This window comes from Nelumbo lutea, chromosome 1 (assembly GCF_056320005.1).
Source record: "Nelumbo lutea isolate HS-2025 chromosome 1, American lotus-T2T, whole genome shotgun sequence".
Taxonomy (NCBI): domain Eukaryota; kingdom Viridiplantae; phylum Streptophyta; class Magnoliopsida; order Proteales; family Nelumbonaceae; genus Nelumbo; species Nelumbo lutea.
This window is the reverse complement of record NC_142684.1, coordinates 47,169,518-47,190,779: the sequence shown is the minus strand read 5'-3', so window position 1 is coordinate 47,190,779 and position 21,262 is coordinate 47,169,518. Positions and strand designations below refer to the sequence as shown.

General features: G+C 36.6%; 1 protein-coding gene and 1 non-coding gene across 4 annotated transcripts in view; one reads left to right on the top strand and one right to left on the bottom strand.

Moving 5' to 3' along the window:
- Positions 1-9,541, bottom strand: part of LOC148874540 (putative acyl-activating enzyme 16, chloroplastic) — a 133,132-nt gene extending 123,591 nt beyond the window's left edge. For 2 of the 3 annotated variants that reach the window (XM_088963650.1, XM_088963651.1), the window contains exons 1-2: positions 8,945-9,541; positions 1,738-1,929 (exon numbers count right to left, since the gene is read on the bottom strand). In XM_088963650.1, the coding sequence (XP_088819776.1) occupies positions 1,738-1,929; positions 8,945-9,127 (375 nt within the window). In that variant the 5' untranslated portion in view covers positions 9,128-9,541. The remainder of the gene's footprint in view (positions 1-1,737; positions 1,930-8,944) is intronic. The other variant, XM_088963652.1, reaches the window with a different exon arrangement.
- Positions 9,542-19,571: 10,030 nt separating this feature from the next.
- On the top strand, positions 19,572-19,680 carry LOC148874539 (small nucleolar RNA Z247). The gene has a single exon (XR_016105966.1). It is a non-coding gene; the product is annotated as a small nucleolar RNA Z247 (small nucleolar RNA).
- The last annotated feature ends 1,582 nt before the right edge of the window (positions 19,681-21,262 follow it).

Here is a 21,262-nt window from a genome sequence, read left to right as displayed (position 1 = left end):
GTAATTTCTCTTTTGTTTATATTATTCGACTGGACTAGTATAAATAATAATTTCATTCATTCGCCCCCTATGTTCTGGAGGGTTTTCATTCTCTCGACTCACCTCTCTTCTCTCTTCTCCTCTCCTCTCTTCTCTTGCTCTTGCTCAACAAAAGTAGTGTCGTACAATGGCTACAAGTACTTTATAATTTTTGTTGATGATTATTCAACAATGACATGGCTTTATCTTATCAAAGATAGAAGTAAATTGTTCTCTATTTTCTAGAAGTTTCATACTGAAATCCGTACCCAATTTGATGTTCATATTAAGACTTTCCATTCGGATAATGTAGAATGATACAACTCAACACCATTTCAGAAATAGTTAAAACAATACGGGTGGAATGGCATTCCCCATTTGAGGGAAATTCCCCTCCCTTGGGAATGAAATCCCATTCTAACTTATTCCAATTCCCATTCCGATTCCTTTCTGAACCAAACAGGCTATGGAAATAGATCATTCCAATTCCAATTCCAACTGTGAACCAAATGGACCCTTAGGCCCATAAACATAAAGAGAAATAAGAACAAAGCCTACAGTCCAATAGCTCAACTCTTAGCAAAGTGAGTATGATGGACATCTATGCTCTACTTCAGGGGAGTGTAGCAATACTTGAGCTATGTAACAGGGGGCATATTTGTTTGTTTGCACATGCTTTGTAACTGCTACATAAATAATAGAAAGACTAGGTGTGAGTCCATTTTTTCTCACTCATTCATTCAATCTCTATTCTTCTTTCTCCTTTATCTCTTCTTTCTCTCTTTCTTTCTCTTTCACACATTGCAGATCACTTTCATAGGATGAATGAGAAATTGAGATGGGGGACCATGAATATTTTGTGATAGAGAGGCAAGATCTTTGACTTAAATTATGAAGATCTTGTCAAATGGATATGAAGATGAGCCAACCCTCTAGTCTCTATCACATTCACTAGAGTTAGGGAGACAAGAGATATGTTGTGGTCATTCAATAAGGCTTAGGCCAGTCACCAAGGGCCTCATGTATTAAGAATAGGAAAGTCAGCATGCTCTACTCTCTTGCTCTTCCTACTTTGGGAGTTTTATTAGTGCATTATTGTTATTGGAAACAGCCTCTCTGTATGTGCAGGGGTAAGTCTGCATACATCTGTCACTTCCCAGACCCCACATTGGCAGGAGCCTCATGCACTGGGCTGCCCTTATTAGTGCATTATTACTACATCTAATAAAATCTCTTTGATCTTGCTACCAATCACAAAAGTCTCAACACAGACCAAATGTAGTACCAATAATAGAAACCCTTGTCATATCTTCATACATTACCCCCATTTTCTTGAAAACTTAACCAACTTATCAATTAAATTTCCAAGTCCACCATTAGGTTGTTAATCGTGATAAGAAACTTCCCACTTAGGAGAAATGTGAAACAATAGTGGTGCTTTGATAAGTTTGATAAAAATCCAAATTTATCATATCAGCCTCATCAGATCTTTTAAAGTAGCTAATATAAAGAAAAGTTCACAGAAACTAAATCTATACAATGTATTTACAAATGGTATTGGTATTCTAAAATCTAAAATTATTTTACTCAACACATTGGCAGTCTCTCACATACAAGAATGACTTAACCTCACAGGGAGGAAAAAAAAGGGAAGAGAGATATAGAAAGAGTAATTATGTCCTCAACACTAAGCAGATGCAACAGAGTATTACAAAATACCTGCTTATAAGTCAATTCTGATGGCGGATCATGATATGGATCCACTAAGGCAATCCGATCACCATACCTTTCAGCTGAAGATTTCCAAATGTCAGGAACAGCCTTCCAGTCACTAGAATCCAGAATAGTTTCACCTGAAAGTAATACACTCTCTAGAAGAGGGGAGCATCTTCTAACTCGTGGTTCCACTGGCTGTCAGACATTAGTTTTGCAACAATGAAACACATCTTGCATTAGAATACCATTCAAATTTTGGTTTTCCAACAGAAAAACTTTAGATATGGTACAGATCATAGAGTTCTTTATTCTGTTTCTTTCCAACAAAACTATTCTCTGAACAATGGAAATAGAATCTGGGTATGATAGAGAAGTTTTTCAGGCACAAAAAACATATTTATATTAGAATAAATGCTTACGTTTTTTTTCTTTCAACTACAACTTTCGGTATGGTATTTATCTCTTTCATTTTAAACAAGCATTATGCTATGGCAGTAAGTTGATTATAGCTATCCTAATTTAAAGTCCAATAGCATAATAAAAAATTAGCTCCAAGTTTTATTTGGTTTTACACCTTTTTTTGAAAAGTAAAGTTAGTATTCTATTAAATATGCATAGCAGGAAAATAGCCTATAAACAGAATGTCATATGACCTATAAAAATTTCTTCTATACAATGATGTACAAGCCGTACACCAAAAGAAGATTGAAGTATGAAGCAAGTCTAAACATAATGGCACTTTGATAATATCAGCATTCTAAAAGCTGTTAACATGACAATCTAGAAGTCTCTCAATTTTTGAAATGACCTTGTGGAGAGACCACTAACATGACTGAGGTGCTAACTCATAAGGAATCCAAAGGGACTAGAGCTGAGATTATGGATTCTTCACCAGAGACAGTTGATGGCAATAGTACTATGGAAACTTTAAAGAGTTGTCTGGAGGGGGTCACTGGTTATGTAGGCTTGATTTGATCAATGTCTCAAAGTCCATTGAGGAAGTTGGAAGATTAGGAAAAGATTTGGGTCGCAAGAAGATAGTGCTTGCATAAATGAAGACAATGGAGATTATAGGGAAAGGGACAAAAGCATTAGATCCTGAGAGCTTGGGAGCAGTTGCTATCTCTTCAAAGGTGAAGGACAAGACTATGATAGAATGGAAACCACCTTAATATCCAAGATTGAAGTTGAATTTTGATGGCAATTTCTTAGACAACCCTGGACCAGAAGGAATTGGAGGAGTAATTAGAGATTCAATGGGCAATATCAAAGTTTTGTTTTCAGGTCCCATTGAAGTAAATGATTCTGTCACAGCTGAAGTTATGGTACTTTTGCAAGGATTGAAATTAGCAATGAATCTTGGAATCAAACCATTGGAGGTTGAAGGATATGCTAAGATTGTCATTTACTGTTTCAATAGCAATATTCCAGGAGCTTGGGTTTATAGACAGACATTAAGGCAAGTACAGTCCTTAGCCAAGGATGTGGAAGCTACCTTCAAATGGGTTAGAAGATCAGCAATGTAGTTGCAGACTGCATGGAAAAACAGGGCAAGCATAGAGACCAATTGTTTTGGGCTGAACTGTAATTTCTGTTGATAAACTTAGGTGTCTGGATAGTTATCTAGATTGTTGTAATCACTCTAATTTTTAATCAATGAACGTATTGCTTATTGAAAAAAAAAGGACAAAAACATTGGGTCAATGAGAAAATCAAAAGGAACAAAGAGTTTGCATCTTGTTCACATAACCAAAGTTTTTTTCCCAGTAGAAAGAGGGTCTACATGGGGCAGGCACATCTAATAAGTTTAGAAGAGTATATAAGAGGAAGGGAGTTAAGTATAATGTTTGTAAACATAAGGATGTTCGCAACTGTGTGACTTCATATCATATTAATAAAAGTCTAGATCGTAGGCCTATGGATTCGACCTCAAAGCTTTCAATAGACAAGCTGGAGAAGTCAACTTCAGAAGCATCAAGGAAAGACGGTAAAGAAGGAAATCTCCAAGAATCTAGAGGAAGAAGATGAAGATATGATTGACCATGTTAGAACAAAAGAAATAAATAAGGTTGATTTGGAAAAAATTATAGATAGAAAAGTTCATGTAGATAACTCATTCAGTCCATAGTTTGTAATATCGATATCAATGAACATTTTGCCATGTAGAGTTGGAGAAATTTCAGAGATATATTGCTAATTTCCTTAAGATATTGGGAAAATCTAAAAAATCAGAAAAGTTTCATAGAAACATTAAATTAGTTAATAAACCTTCAAGAAATCATTAGAAGAAATATAATTGCACATTTATCGCTTGAGAAAACATAACAAAAACTGTATAAATCAAATGGGATAAAACTAAACAATTGTAATAGGGATATTTCTCTTTGTCTCCCTTTTGGCCTTTAGTCATCTTCTCTTCTTTATTTATGTCAATTGCTGGCCTTTTAACTTTTGTCTTTATTGTTACTATATGTTTTGATTAGAATATTAAAGTGAGAATACTCTTTTGTAGTTACATGCATTTTTCTTTTTCTTTTGAATTATAGTGACTTAGTAAGTGAACCATATCAAAGTAGTAAGCCAATTATCCAATTCCAATCACTAATTCCCTGCTGGTTCTTTTAGGAAAATATTTTTAAAAGATTATGGTGATTTTAGTGAAATATTTAAAAGTTTTTATTGATCTAAAATTTTAAACTTTAAATATATATAGTCTATCAATGAAATCTGAAATATTGCTGACATATCAGCAAAATATCGAGGATATTTGGAAAAAGAAAAAAAAAACAAGATTCCCGGAAGATTTCGTATCACCACCTAGCAAATGGGGATATATCGGGGATATTTCACCAAATATTGCCAATATTGAAAACCATTTGGGTCTGATTTTCTTGGGAGGAGAAGATTTGGAAAAGATTACAAAATTTTAGTGAAGGTTGATATTAACAAATGCCCAACCCAATCCCATATAAGTTGCAGACCTAGAAATGTTGAAAGAGGGTCTCCTTGCTGCAACCCTCACTTGGCTGAGAAAAATCCTTCACTACCCCATTCATTGTAATGGTATGTATTTAGGTGTCCCATTTTCCGTCCTGCTCCAAAAACTACACCAAGTAAACACTTCTCAATAAAAGACTAATCTACCATTTCATAGGCCCTTTTCAAGATTAACTTGTACACCCACCCTTTCATATCAGATCTTTTGAGTTTTCATCAACAACATAGACGTCAAGGCAACACCTAGGCAACAAGGCGCTCATGGAGGGTTGCCTCACTATAACAATAAAATAAACATTATTCAATTAAAAAGTTCATTTTGTGGTTTTATATACTAATTCCTTTTTATTGTTTTCTTATTTGTTAGGGTTCAATCAACACGTGTTGGCACATGCTGTCTTGAACCTTCAAAGACTTAAAAACCTGAACCAAAAAGCTAGCTAGAACTTAAAATTTTGTCGAATAAACGCGTTCAACAAAAATAGGAACTTAGACCCTATATTTTCTGAATTTTCTTTTCTTTCATTTTTTTCTTCTCATGAATATGTTTATTTTTTATATTTCAATATGAAGTTTATATTTCTTTTATGAAAATTATAGATAATTATTAATGAATGGTGACTGCTAGCTGCTAAGAAACCTAGGGAACTACCTGAGAATTCATGTTTTTATTTAAAAGGGTAAATTGCAGATTAGTACACCTGAGGATTCATGTTTTTATTTTGAAACGTGCCAAACCAGTACCTGAACTCACAAAACGTCCCAGTTTAGTCCAAAATCATTAACTGCCGTTAAGTGGTATGTGAAAGGATGCAAATGCCCTTCAGGTGTCATCTAATTTTCTTTTCCAACCATCCAAATGCTCAAATCTCTCAGAAACCAATAGAGAAGAGGGTGGTATTTGATCGCGTGATGCAGATGAACAGTGAATTATTTAAAATGAACTCCCTTTGGTTCAAAGGTTGGACTCCCCATAACTACTGTGGCTGTATAAGGCTGGTCCCCGCTTGTCTTCATTTTGACAAATGGAGCTTCCACTATGGACTATGCATTGACGCATTTCACGAATGTGCTTGGTGGGAAGGTGTGGTATTTGATCACGAGGATAGTTCTCTCAGCAGGCTGATCTTCTTCCCTGACTTGGGTGACGAAATGAAACTAGGTATAGATAAGCTTAGAATTACCCAGGACTGGAATGAGGTGATAAAAGAGTGGAAGCCTCATGGGTTATGGGTGTTTCTTGAAGTACTTCAGAAATACGAGCAAGATTGGCCCCAATTTTCTTCGTCAAAGCAGATTTGGTACGACGTAATGACTAGGGAGGAATTTTTGGAGAAAATTTCAGAATGGACTGCTATGAAGAAGCTGTGGGACTGGGACAATTTGATGAGGGAGGTTGTGAGTGCCTATATGGATCTAACGTGGAAAAATTTATGGATTGTATCAACTCTGATTATGGGGAGGATTTGGCTGAGGTGCAGAGTAAAAAGAGGAAAACCATTGAGCCTGGAACCTGGATTTTTATTAACCAGGGGTGTTTCTGGAGGACTGATTCCTGAACCTGCTGGGGAAATTATTTTGAAGACTGAAGGATATTTGACCAATTCATGGACTAAAAAAACAGGAAAATTAGCTTTTTGGGATTGTTTGCAAGTGAGGTTGGTTTCAATTGTCAGTTAAGAGGAACTTAGGGTGAGTGTGGAGGGAGGTGATATTTCTCAGATGGAGAATAAGGGGTTGGTTATTGATCCACCGAATGGCACCAATTCACTCTGCCATGATGAAGAGGTATTCATGCAACCACAGGCTTTATCAGTGTTACCTTCGGATTTGGACCTATTTTCTTGTACTAGTGGTAGTGCTAATAATGAAGAAGGGATCAGAATTCCATTGGGGCAGAAATAACCCAACTAGCAATGAGCACACTGGAAATCCTACAACTCTTAATGCAAATGCACTTTCCCTTGTGGGTCTTATTACAAGTGGTAAAGAGGAAACTGATCATAAAAGCAGAAAGGATTCAAGATGTAGTGAGCCAAATGACAAACCTGCACGTTTGGCAATGGATGCCAATAGTATATAGCTACCTGTTGTCCCTGACCTGATTCCTAGAGCTGGTTACTTCCCTGATGCAATTGCTAATGTTCACGTATTAGGAGCAAACAAACTGGTGCTAACCAAGAAGTTAAGATGCATCTCTTATATTTAGGTAATCAGGAACTTCAGGTTCATGCCAGAGTTCATCATTCAGGTAAATGCTGAAATTTCTTGAGGAATATGAACTCCCTTCCGTTCATCTGTATCACGTGAAAAAATACCACCCTGGTTCCATAACGAATGAACTCCCTTTGGTTCAATCTTGATTATTGAGGAAGAAGATGATGAACAGTGTCTTATTTCAAAGGGTAATTTTGACATTTTCAAAAGTTTTAAGTTGCACATGTCATCACGTGATACAGATAATTGATGGACTGCTAACTGCAGGGACTAAACTGGGACATTTTGGGAGTTCAGGTGCTGGATTGGCACATGTTGGAATTCGGGTACTAAAGTGAGACTAGGCCCAAAGTACAGGGTACTAATCTGGAATTTTCCCTATTTAAAAAAAAAAAATCCATCACCTAGGCGATAAGGCACTTCATTGCCGCCTAGCCTCACTTTGCTGCCTTGAAAATTATGATTAGCCAATCAGTGATATAACTTCCATGGACAAAGGACCTTTGAAAGTAAGATACAATATTAGAGGAGGGCCTCTTTAAAACATAGGAATAGTACTTTTGTTTATGATAACTATGGAGATAGGGTACTTTCACTAGGATTTTGTAAGGGCTACCACTAAGGTCTAAAGCCTTTAGGGTGGATGGCATCGATCTTCTTAGAGATTGATTCTATAAAGGTAGTGTTTACACCCAGAATTATAGTTCTTCTATTATGGAATTCTAGAAAGATCTCTACTGAAGTACTAAATTTCTTTTCAAGGTCTGCCAACAACCCTAATAGATAGCTATCAGAAAGCAACTTCATCATGGTGTTTTTGATCTTTCCATAGAAAATTCAGCCCTATTAATTTCTTCCAAGGCAAATGGTTTGTCAAATACCACCACTTGGTCCTCGACAAGGCGGGCTATCCAATCCCTCCACTACCACTCTATTGGGTGGTAACTGATAGTAGATAGATTAAAAGTGATCCACAAAGACTTTGGCTATTTTCTCTGAGCTTATGATCACCTTATTTCCAACCAAAAATCTAGAGACAATAATTTTCTTCTTCCTTCCATTTGGTAAGGAGTGAACCTATAATTCCCATCTCCTTTGATCTGCTTGCATCTTGACTTTTGTCTCCATATAACTTCTTTATGTTAAATCCAATTCTTCCTTCATTCTCCATTTTTTATCATTGTTATTCTTCAAAACACTTCTTTATTCAACACTTTTATTTTCCTTTATAGGCATTGTTATTTTTTATAGAACCTTACAACTGTTTTTATAGAATTTTCCTTTTAATCTAAGTGGTATTCTCCTATCACATAAAACTCCATATGCACCCCTCCATTTTGCCCATCTTGCTCTAATGGACAAAATGAAGGGGTGTATCATGTTCCATAAATCACAAACTTTTTTTTTTGCCTTACAAAACAAACGACAGAGCTCAAGTACTTGTTTTTGTTTTTTTCTTTTTTTTTTTCTGATGTGGCCATTTCAAAAACAAATGAAAACAAAAACATTCATGTTATGGAACACCCACAATTTTTCAGCAATTTGTTCCCAACAAATGCCTGACACTTCAACCTCTCTTGAAAGAATGCTTTAAGGTACAAAGCAGTGTTCTCCATAGTGTTCCAACTTAACTCAACTCAATTAAGCCTTAGCCCAACTATATGAGGTCGGCCACATGAATCCTGTTCCACCATTCCTCTTCAGTACCATATCCATTGTAAAATTATGGGCCCTTAATTCATTTCTAGATCCTTCTTTTTTTTTTCAAACCCCAAAATTTACAATTATCTTTCAAATACCAGTACTAGAGACATTACAAAATCAAGATTACAGAAAACTGCAAATTCACCATATACAAATAAAAGAGATGAACTCAATTGCCTCAATTCTAAAAAGTTAACCAAAACGAAGATCCCGAGCTGCTCTGTAAATCTGAATTCTAATCGTTTAAGTGCAAAAGCAGAGTAAAACAAGGTGATCATTAGTAGAGACTCACCTCGGGATTAGATTCGCAACAAACCACAGGTCTCCAAGCGAGCCGAGAACAACGGCCAGAACTGCGTCTTTTCTGAAAGATGCGCGAAGTGCCAGCTTGACGACGAGAGAGAAAGAACCCGAAGACTTGCCGGGCGTCGGGGGAATTCAAAACGAGGGTAGGGGAAACAGAGATCATCGTCATTAGGCTTACAGGAGCAAGACCGAAGACGAGAGAGTTCGTTTGGATTCTTTAGAGATGGATGACAAAGTACTAACAATAAATGCGTTGGAAGTTGACACTGACTATTATTGCGAAATCATTTCAGTAGACAGATACCGCTCCAAGCGGCGATGATAAATGAAGACCTGCATCGTCGAATGTCGAGTTGTTCTGTTGTTGCTTTGAAATTTCGTTGGTCTGTATCTGCATCATCTCCTAACAGATCGCACATCACTCGGACCTTACAGACCCATCATTGGGAAGAGATGTTCCCAATACATGGTTGGATGGTCAGTCTGAGGTGCTCTCCGTGAGGAGATCCCGATTTGCGTCCTTCATAACTAGAGTTGGGATCAGCTCCTGACAGGGCGTGCCTCCCACGGTCACACCAACCTCACTTGTAGATGGAGAACATCTCCCATATTGGTACATTATTTATGGGAGATAAATGGACCAGGTCCAATCCAATTCAATGAATAGACCAGTCTAATTTAATGTTTGGACCATTCAATATGTTGAAATTTATTTTGATTTAGATTGGTTTCAACCCAAATCTGGTCCATTGACACATATTCTTATCTTATACCAATGGACTAAATATTGCCCTAATCCAATCCAATCCAATATAAATTTGTTACAGACGGACCAGATCCAATCCAAATTAATAAATATTTTGGACCGGATTGGTCCAATCCAATGTCTTGTTGGTCCGTCCAATCCATCCAAATTGATTTTGGACTGGACGGGGTCCAATTCAAAATCGGTCCATTGACACCCTTAATTGTGATATTGGTGTGAGGAATAGATCCGAACACACATCTCATCGTGTATTGGAAACATTTAGCATTGAATAATATACAAGTACAAAAGATGTTTTTGATGTGTAGTTGGGATGTATTGTGAGATTGGTGTGAAGAGTAGAACTGAAGGGACCATGCTAGATAAACCACTAAAGTGTGTGTGAGGCTAGAATTGGGATTTATTTCTCACAGAGAACATTTCGTATCAATCTCACAACTCTTCTCACAATGTACTGAAAACATCTCCTACGAATAACAACAAAAAGTACAGGAGATATTTCAAATGTACGACCGAAAGGCATTATGTAATGGTGTGAGGAGCAAGGTGGAAAGGAGGGGCCCACATAAAGGGTCCACGAAAGACTTTCAGGACATGGTAAATTCTCTATAATTGGTGGTTGTGGGTTATGAAGGTAAGGTACATGGTGTAACGGGAGGCAAGGCTTGGATTGTGCTTGGGCCAGGTTTAACCGAGTTCTAGTTAATGGGGATTGGCTGAATATTTTCTCTTTGAGGGCTATTAAACATTTGAACCGCCTATACTCGGATCACTCACTTTAATGTTGTCCTTTGCGGAGGAGCACCCCTTGCTCCCAAATGGTTTTAAATTTCAGCAAATGTGGTTAGAAAATGCAGACTTTTGTACTGTGGTGAAAGATTGTTGGAAAAGACCTATAGGGGGGAGATCATGTAGTCAAAATTTGCAAAGAAATCGAAGAGCCTTAGAAGCACTCTAAGGAACTGGAATTGGTCTGTTTTTGGAAACAGTCACCAGCAAGTCTGCCAAGCTGAGGATCCAGTTGTGGCCAGAGAGTTTGAACATGCTGAAAACCCCTCTAATGATGCAAGACTAGCTCTTTATGAGGCTAGAAATTAGCTTTACAATGTACTGAAAATGGAAGAAATATTCTGGCGTCAAAAATTCAAAATCACTTGGTTGAAAGAAGGGACAGGAATACAGCCTTTTTTTACAATTCGGTTAAATCCAGAGAATTAGTGATTCATAGGGTAATTGGCAGTCAGATCAGGAGGTTATTATAATGTTGTTAAAGTTTTTCTCTAGCATTCTATTGGCCGATGTGGTCTTTGAAGGTATAGATCTTTTGTCTGTTAGTGAGCCAGTTGTAACTTCGGAGGATAATGTTGGTTTGATGTTGATCCCTAGTTTGAGGGAGGTTAAGGAAGCAATTTTTGCTTGAACAGAGATGCAACAACTCCTAGAACGAATGGTATTCTGGCCCTTTTTTTTTGTGTGTTGCTTATTGGGATATAGTGGCTGAGGATGTGTACGATGCTATTTGCTTTATTTTTAAGGGTGAAGATATTCCAAGAGGTTCTACTTCCTGCTAGATTTCTCTTATCCTAAAGGTGGAATATCCTACCACTTGCTCAAATTTTAGTGTGAGTAATTTTATTTATAAAATTCTTGCTAAAATTTTCACTAATAGGTTAAAGACCCTTGCTTCCCATTTTCATATTCATGGTTTTCAAAACTAGATTGGACCGGAAAAATCAGGAACCGGTTTCATTTTCCTTCAAAATCATTTTTTCTCCAAAATTATTGATTTTGGTTAGCAGACCACTGACCCGGTCGGTTAATTGTTTGAACTGTTTGAACGGTTTTGACCATTTTTTAAATTTTTTAAAATTTTTTTTGTCAAAACAGACTGACCATTCAGGTCGAACGACCGGACAATTCAAACCGATAACTGAACCCCTGACCAATTCGATCACCAGTTCAATTTTAAAAACCATGCTCATATCTAAGGAACAAGGTGCTTTTGTTCAAGGCAAAAATATTTTGGATGCATTGCTTTGGTGCAAGAGATGGCTAATGAAATTGATAGAAAAACTCCAAGGGGTAATGTCATTCTTAAAATGCATATGACTAAAGTAGGCTGAATACTTAAATATAATGTCATTCAAGAATTATATGTGAGTATTGTACATTCCATTGTAACCTCGAAATTCCAAATCTTCAAACTCAATAACCTGACCAAATATGTGCAATTCTTGAATCCTCCTTTTCTTTGTCTATTCATCTCTTAATTATTGAGTTTAAAGATTTCAATATGGACAACCAGTGAAGCAAAACCCTTCCCCAACCAAGCTTCCACCCTTTAGTTTTTCCTGCATACCAGTAAACTATGACAACAACAGTGTTCGTACATAAAAGATGAAACAACAATGAATAGAATTTAGGTTATGAGAAAACGACAAAAATTGGGGTCTTCTGGAATACTGTTTATCATCTTATTAGGCATAGTGGTTACAAATTTTGCAAGTGCGACTGAAAATTAGAAGCGGTGTTTAGTCCAATAAAGAGAAAATATGATTCGTTTGAGCCTTCCAGATTGGACCGCTTGCAATTTTCATTATTTTAGCTTGCTGGATTAAATTTTTAGATGTGCCACGCGATGCGAGAAAATATTTATGCATTATTCAACATGCTTCCAAGTTTTCGTTTTCTTTTAATTTCTTCCTTTTCCATGTTCTTTCTTCTTTCAAATTCATTTCAAGCTAAATTAAACACTTCCAATTGGTTGGAACAAAAAAAAAAACAAGTCTAGTGGACCTGAAATTTTTACTGTAGCTTCTATAGAATCCACTAAAAATTGAAAAAAAAATGTTACAACAAAGTTAAACATGCATAAACCCTAGATGATCCCATCAAATAACAACAACACAAAATTTAAAAAACAAAGAGTTATGGAATTAAGAAAATAGAACAGAAGTGAGAAAAATGAAACCCTGTTATTGAGAAATGAGAACTTAAACTTTGTTTTAAAACTAAAACGTTACCTAGAAATTGAGCTAAGATTTGTGGTGGAAAAGAAAGAAATAGAATCCCAATCATGTTTTAAATGAATTAATGATATGAATAAATACGGTTTCCAGATGAAACTTTCTTGTTGCCAGATACAAATCAAAAGAAAAAATATAGACTCAAAATCAAACCTTTCTTGTTGTCGAAAGAATAAAGTTGCTAGATGAAACCTCTCCTTCAACAAACCTTTCTTTCAATCGATTGAAGTCAATCCTTCTCTCAATCGAGCTGATGAATGGTGATATAAAATACCTAAACCCGTTTCTTCTCCTTACCTATTCAATCAAACCTTGTTCATTCTTTATAAGAATCAAAACTCAAAATCCCTTGATTGAAAACCCGAGAGCTGGTGTATGTGTCAAAGTTGAAGATGAAGTGAAACCCCTCGGTAGAAAGGATCTCATTGTTTTGGAAAATGGGAACTGGTGTTTGTGTCGAAGTTGAAGACAAAAGGAAATAGCACCTTGCAATTTTTTTTTGAAAACTTTGGCATTCTTGGTTCATTTGATTTAGACTGGTTTAATCTTGGTTCATGACTAGTTTATATAAAACATGCCAACCTAGCTTATAAAACCGCCGCCTAGTTTTTTAATTTTCCCTAGTTTTAGTTCATAATTGGTGGTTAGGTTAAGGCCGCCACCATAGGTACATCTAAGCTGATGTTTTTTTTATGGTTGCTGGCCTAGATCATTTTTCATGTGGTGAAAGAGGAGACACCTTCTTAGTGCTTTTTGTTCCAAGGAAACACAGAGCACATTGATGATCACTTTGTTTTACCAAAACCAGCTGATATCACTAGACCAGATTCATCTCTCAGAACTGCACATTGATGAACCCAGTAGGCCCTAGTTGAGAAAAACCGCCATCAATATTAAGTTTTAATTCATTCGGCGTAGGAGCTTTCCAAAAAAATAGCATCTTCTAGTCTAAGAGCTTGAGAAAAATTTGGCAATTCTTCGCGGGAAATTATCTGTCTCTCCTTCCACATCCTGTAAAATTACATCAAGAACAGCTCTTGGATTTGGACAACATTTTCAAAAAAATTTCTATTTCTACCCTTCCAGATATTCCTAAGTGCCAGAAAAACAAAAGTTAACAATTCATCCTTGTTATCTTTTTCTTTAGTATAGCATGCCAGCAAAGAGCCAAAACCATTGACTAAAAAGATACGGAGTTTGGGTTTCAGTTCATTAATTTTGGCACTTAAGTGGCTTCTAAACTAGACTGCTTGAGCATGACTACAATGAAAGAGGCAGTGCAAAACATTTTCGGTTTCTTTATGGCATATAGGGCATAACTCATCATTTGTCAGTCTCTTTTTGTGAAGTTTCTCTTTAATTACTACAACATTCACACAACACTTCCAGATAAAACTATTTTTGGGCCTACTTTTACTTTCCATAACTTAGTCTATTGGGATTTTTTAAGATTCAGACCATTATGATTTTGACAAAGATTTATAGTTCCAGAGTTATTGTTATTAGTAATTACATAATACCCTATTTTTTACTATATACTTCCCACTTTGGTAAAAACTCCATCTTAATTTGTCATCCCATAGACCCATAGCTATATTCAAGTTCTGGATGCTAGTGGAAAAAGGCTCCCCAAAGATTTTTGTGATGAGTCTGGAATTCCACATTCTTTCCCCTTCCATCATTAGATCCATGACTCAAACCAAATCAGGTCTATTAGGTTTTGGTCCCTCAATTCTAAAGGAAGGAATGTTAAGTAGCTATGGATCTTTCCAAATTTTAACTTGATTCCCTAACTTGTTCCCTTCTGGAGTACCTTCCTAGCTGATAAAAGGGTTTGCTAGCACTAAGAACCCTGTTTAGGCAGATTCAACACTAGAAAGCTTCTATCTCTTAGATATTTACCCTTTATTATCTTAACCGAAAGGTTTTCCTTATTCATACAAATCCTCCAAGCTTGCTTATCTAGAAAGGCTAAGTTAAAATTAAAAGGGTCTATTAACCCCAAACCCCCAACCGACTTGTTCTTACTCAAGACCTTCCAGCTGACCCAATGGGTTTTCCTATTATTTATGATTCCCTCCCCACCAAAATCTAACTTGGATCTTCTTTAGTTCATTGTAGACACTTTTGAGTAGAAGAAAGCAGGACATGGTGTAATTTGGGATAGAACCAGCCACTACTTTTAGCATTACTTCTTTACCTACCTGTGACAGGAGGGATCCATGCCATTTAGATAACAATCTCTCTACTCGTTCAACTAGGTATCTAAATATAGCACTTTTTGTTCTTCCTATGCATGTTAGGAGTCCTAAATAAGCTGTAGGGACTTCAACCTTTTTAATTTTTAGGAATTTGGCAATCATTCTCTGAATCATAGCATGCAAGTTCCTACTAAAGAAAATCTCATATTTAGAGAAATTTACCTACTAGCCAAAAGCCTCTTCATAGAGCTTGAAAGTATCTAGCAAAGTCTCCCCTTCCCAAAGTCTTCTTTAGTGAAAATGTAACTATCATTTGCAAAAAAAAAAAATAAATAAATAAGTGAGAGACAGTCTGACAATTTCTGGTGATTGAAATTCCAAATATCTTTTGATACACCAGCTCTATGAGCTTGGCTGGTAGAGCTTCGGAGCAGAATAAGAATAGGTAGGGAGACAAAGGATCCCCTTGTCTCAACCCTCTTTTAGGATAGAATTTATTACTGTGGCAACCATATATCAACACTTTGTATGAGACTATTGTGACACACTGCATTACCCAACCGATCCATTTACCATCAAAATATAATTTTTGCAAGACTTTTTCTAGAAAGACCCACTCAACCTTACCATAGACCTCACTCATATTTAATTTAAGCACCATCCAAGCATTCTTACTTTTTGCTTTCCTCTTGAAATCAATGATTTCATGGGCACTAAAATATTGTCTTAAATGAACCTACCTGGAGTGAAGGGACTTTGATTTTCATTTACTAATTTTCCCAACAGAGGCTTAACCCAATTAACAAGCACCTTACCTATTGTTTTGTAAACTGTGTTGCATAAGTTAATTGGTTTGTAATGGTTTGCAATTATTGAGTTTTTGACTTTGGGAATTAGGGCAATGTAAGTTTCATTAATCTCCCTTATCATTTTATTTGTAGAGAAGAAGTTCTTAACAACCATTGTTACATCAAGTCCCACCTCTGTCCAAAACTTTTGAAAGAACATATTTGGATACCCATCTAGTCTAGGGGCCTTCATTGGGAACATTTGGAATAAAGCACATTTTTATCTCTTCCTCAATAACTTCTTTCTCTAGATACTCTCAGTCCACCTCATCCAATTTCATTTTCATACTGCTCAGCATTTCATATTGCCAACTTGGATGGGAAGTCTGAAAGATATCTCTAAAATGGTCCTCGAGCTCTACAGATATCTCATTTTCATCATCCAACCAATTCCCCAAATGGTTTTTGAGGAACACTATTTTATTCCTAGATTTCCTCCCCTTAGTGACAGAATGGAAGTACTTGGTGTTTTTATCTCCATGCTAAATCCAGTTTACTCTTAATTTTTGCAACCACATCATTCTTCCCACCTCATCTAGGTATTTAGTGCATTTCTAACTCTTTCATTTTTCTTATATTATAATCTGAGTCTTTCTTGCTAACTTCTTCACTCAACATTTTCTTTAACATTGAAATTCTATTTTGCACATTTCCAAAAACTTCTTTATTCTACACTTTGAGGTTATTCTTCAATTTCCTACACTCTGCTATTAATTTGATTTGGCTTGATCCCTTTTGATCCAACTTCTAAGCATTCTCTAATAGATTATGAAAGTTTTCATGATATCTCCACATTTCCTCAAACCAAAAGATTATCCTTCCTTTTTACCTTCTAATTTTAGTAACAAAGACAATTGGAAAATGGTATGATCCTAGGGAAACATCATCCTCACCTAAGCACTTGAAACAACCCTTCCATTGTTCATTACACACTACCCTATCTAATTTTGCTCTCATGATTTTACCCCCTACCTTTTATTTGTCCATGTAAAGAGTGGTCCAGCACTAGTGATCTCCTATAGCCCACACACCTCTTACAAATCTCTAAAAATTTTTATCTTAGCTCGCAACTGTCCTTTCCCCCTTCCTTTTTCATTTCTGTAAAATATCATATTTAGGTCACCCAGATAGATCCAGGGTCCTTGAACCATAATGGCCAGACATTCCCATTTTTTCATAAAGATCTTCCTTTTAACTCTCTTTGGTTCACCATAAATGAAGGTACAAAACCAATCCTCATTTTTATGGTTAGTAAAGGATACATGAATAAAGTTCTCATCTACATAGAGGACTCTTGTCTTGCAATCCTCTTTCCAAAAAAGAATCAGTCCTCCACTTAAAACCTCTAAGCATCTACACCCAACAATTCCAATATTTGGAAATACTCAATTTTTTCTTTACATTTAAACAGAATTTTTTGTTCCATTAAAAAAAGTGCAATGAGCTCCTAGTTTATTTTAGTTTCTTGTAAGGCTTGAATTGTCAAGGCAAATTCCACAACTTGACAATTCCAGCTTAATATCCTCATTTTCCACCTGGGGCTTATTACAGGACAGAGCCCCTAATCCACTTATTAGAATTTGCACCCATTGAACAAAAAATTTTAAATACTTTGATAATTTTGTAGAAAAAATAAAACTAAACCTTTTGGGATGTTTTTGACTTAGTTGATACTTAATGTTCCTTCTAGGTTTAACTAAAACATCCACTCCTATTGATTTCATAAAATCTCCTACCGGTGTCTTTTACTTTTGCTATATGTTACTCCCTTTCAACTCATTTTAGCCCTTACCTGCCTATTCCTTTTAAAACTTCATTCCATTTCTATTTTTCCTTCTCTTTCTAAAATCGTAAAATTTATTTTCCTTTCTTAGCTTGAATTAAATTATAAATAGTTCTAAACAGCCATCCAAAGAGTAAACCATTATAATATTTAGAAAAATAGGAATAGTATACTGATGAGGGCATCGATGTACCTCTTCAGAAAGATGGTTTGTTGGGCTATTCGTTGTCATTGTGCTTGCACTCTCCACCTCCATCCCCGCATCAACAATGCTTTCCCCTTCAAAACCTTCATTCAAACCAACTAAATCTTCTTTATTGTCTATTAGGAAATTGTCAATGTCAATATCATTCTCCCTAGTTAAATCATCTCCTCCCAATGGTTTAGCGACAACCCGTCCCTATCAGGTTCTCAGATGTGAACCTTCCTAATCTTCTTTGCCCCACTAGTTACTTGCTCTACTTCATCATATTCATTTTCCAGATCCTGAATAGTCACACCTTCACTCTATCTTCTTTCGAGCACCTTGTTCAGTTCCATGTCAGCATGGAAGGTTGTCTCTACTAACACTTCTTTACCTTTTTGAAGTCTTTTACTAACACTAGTCCCTATTGGCTTCTCTATGTCGCCTCTCATACTCGAAACTACTCCTTTTTCCTACCACATCAACTAAACTTGTCCACTCTACTTGATTCAGTAACCGATAGCTCCCTATCTGATTTGACCCACCATCATGATCTCCAGCGTTAAGCTCCCTTCACCTACAATTGTGACTTCCTTAATCACACCATCTTCTTCCTAGGTCTCTAACATCTAGCAAGCCTTCTCCAACAAAATTATCAAGTGTATTGTCCCCTCCAGTGGCAGAAAGTTCTTGAACCCAACATTGAGATTTAGAACTTCTTGAAACAATCTCCTTCTACATGATTCAACCATTCTTGGAATATAAGTCCTCTCATGTAAGGGAGAACCACTCACAGTTACCTAGCCTCCGATGTAGGTGGATCTTCAGGAGCATCCTTCTTAGTTAGTAATTTTAGTCACTACTCCATTTGTGCTCCTCCCTCCCTATTTGGCTGAGGATTTCCATTCTTTCCTTTTACTGATTCCAAGATTGCTTTTTGGGTATTTATGAATTTGATGTCTTCCTTCTCCGGGATCACACTTAGAGCTTGTTCATAATTTAATTGACCCTCATTTGTTTCTGTTAGAGGTTATCCTCACGTGTATAGTATAGAGTTATTCTCTCTACAAGTTTCCTATCAAAACTCTACTTCTTCATGTACATCTTCTTATCTTCTTATCATTAGAGTTCCCACACCATGAGAACTCCTTGTATGTACACAATACTGTAACTATAAATATATAAGGGCCGGTGGACTCCTCATCGATCCATATTATTCTCTCATCTTCTATTATTTACTTTGACTTGGTATCAGAGCCTCCAACATCTCCATGGCTTTCAATTACTCTTTTTCGGTTGCACAAAGTTCCACTGTAGGGTCAAATTCTGATTACACTTCGATTTCAGGTACTTCCCATGTTAATGGTACACACTTCCTCCCCATTAAGTTTAGCAATGATAATTACTTGCTTTGGAAAGCTCCACTACTTCCTGTTCTCTATACCAATCGGTTGATGGGTTATGTTGATGGTTCGATTGCCCCTCATCCAAAAGAAGTACCAGACCCAACTGGTAGTGATAATATAATTTCGAATCCATCATATTTGGAATGGTTTGAGAAAGACTAACTTGTGCTCTCTTGGATCATTGCATCGCTCACTGAGGCTGTCTTTGCACAAGTTATTGGGTATCGCTCTTCTCGTGAGGTATGGAATGCTCTCACCAAGTCCTTTGCAAATTATTCTCATTCAAGGCTGCTTCAATATAGGAAACAGTTGTAGAGTCTCAAGAAATGAGGTATGACTGTTTCTGAGTATGTTAGAAAAACTAGATCCATTACTGATAACTTGTATGTAGTGGCTGAACCTATTAATGCAAGTGATTTGATTCTCTATATTCTTGCAGGTCTTAGATCTGAATATGAATCTGTTGTTACCACCATTACTAATAGGTCCGATCTAGAGGACCTTGATGTTGATGATGTCTTAGGAATTCTTCTTGAACATGAAAACTGATTGGAACAAAACACCACTACGGTGGACTCCACTTATCCCTTGGTGAATGCTGCTAATCTCAAAGGGAAAGGCCCCAAATAATAGTCAACCATATAACATTTCCAATAATAATCGTGGATGAGGCAGGGGCGTGGTCCCTCTGATAGCCACACCAATAATGGAGGTAGGGGGCGTAGTAACACAATAGATTGTCAATTGTGCAACAAACCAGGACATGGTGCAATCAAGTGTCACTGGCAGTATGACCTGAACTTTAAGAATGAAGAAACAAAACCCACAACCTACAACAATGGTTCTTCTCCCTCCTTTGACCCGACATGGTATGTGGATAGAGGAGCTAATCATCACATGACCGCTGATGCTGAGAACCTCTAGAATCATTTTGAATATGGAGGCTCCTATCAAGTGAAAGTCGAAAACGGTTCAGGTTTAGTGATCAATCATATTGGTTCATCTGTTATTGATTCTACATCCCATAAGTTTAATCTTAATAATATTTTTCATGTGCCAAATCTATCAAAGAATTTATTATCTATCCAGAAATTTTCTCAGGACAACAATTTATATTTTGAATTTCACGGGGATTGTTTTCTTTTGAAGGATTATATAGGGACAATGCTGCTTTGAGGGCCCAGTAGAGATGGTCTCTATTAGTCTCCACCTTTCTGGGTAGTATTTCTTCAATAAATAAATCATCAACTTTGATTGGTGCATGTGTCTCCCTTGATGATTGGCACAAGCGTCTTGGACATCCTACTCTGCGTATTGTAAGGCAAGTTGTGATGCAGTTCAGCTTATCGTATGTTGATCAGTATCATTCTAGGTCAAGTCTAGTCTATGAGTCTTGTCAGATGGACAAAAGTCATAGGTTATCTTTTCCCTTTTCATCCACTATAGTTAATGGTCCTTTGGATTTAATTTATTCGGATGTATGGGGACCAACTCCGGTTTTGTCTAATGCTATCTTTCGTTATTATATGATTTTTATTGATGCTTATAGTAAATTTTCATGGTTATTTTTGTTACAAAAGAAGTCCGATGTTCGTTATGTATTTGTTAGACAGTTTTGTATGCCCTTAGCTTCAATCCGATTTGATGTACTTTTGTTATTTAGTGGAAATAAATTAAAGTGCATGTTTGATTCATGTTGTTTGGTATAATTCTGTGTAAGACCCTAAAACTGGACACTTATAGAGACTCGTGTTAGTTTTAAATGTTCACAGCCATTGGATAAGTCTGGGGAGATTTATCCTGCCAAGGCTGATACTGGTATGCTACCAAATGTTGGGATGGCCTGTCTCGGCCACCAGGGTAAGACCCAAGGCACATGTAGTATGAGATTACTTGAATCCTTGAACCGGACCAGATTTCCAGTATTGCCTTGGACCTTGGAGACAGATGGGCAAAACTAGAAAGTTACACCTGATCCCTAGACTCGATTATGACACTTCACTAGGTGTCGGATCGGACTGTCTTTGATATGCCAATCAGTAAGATCCTTAGCGGGGATCAAAACCTGGGTATGTTGGGACAGTCTGAGA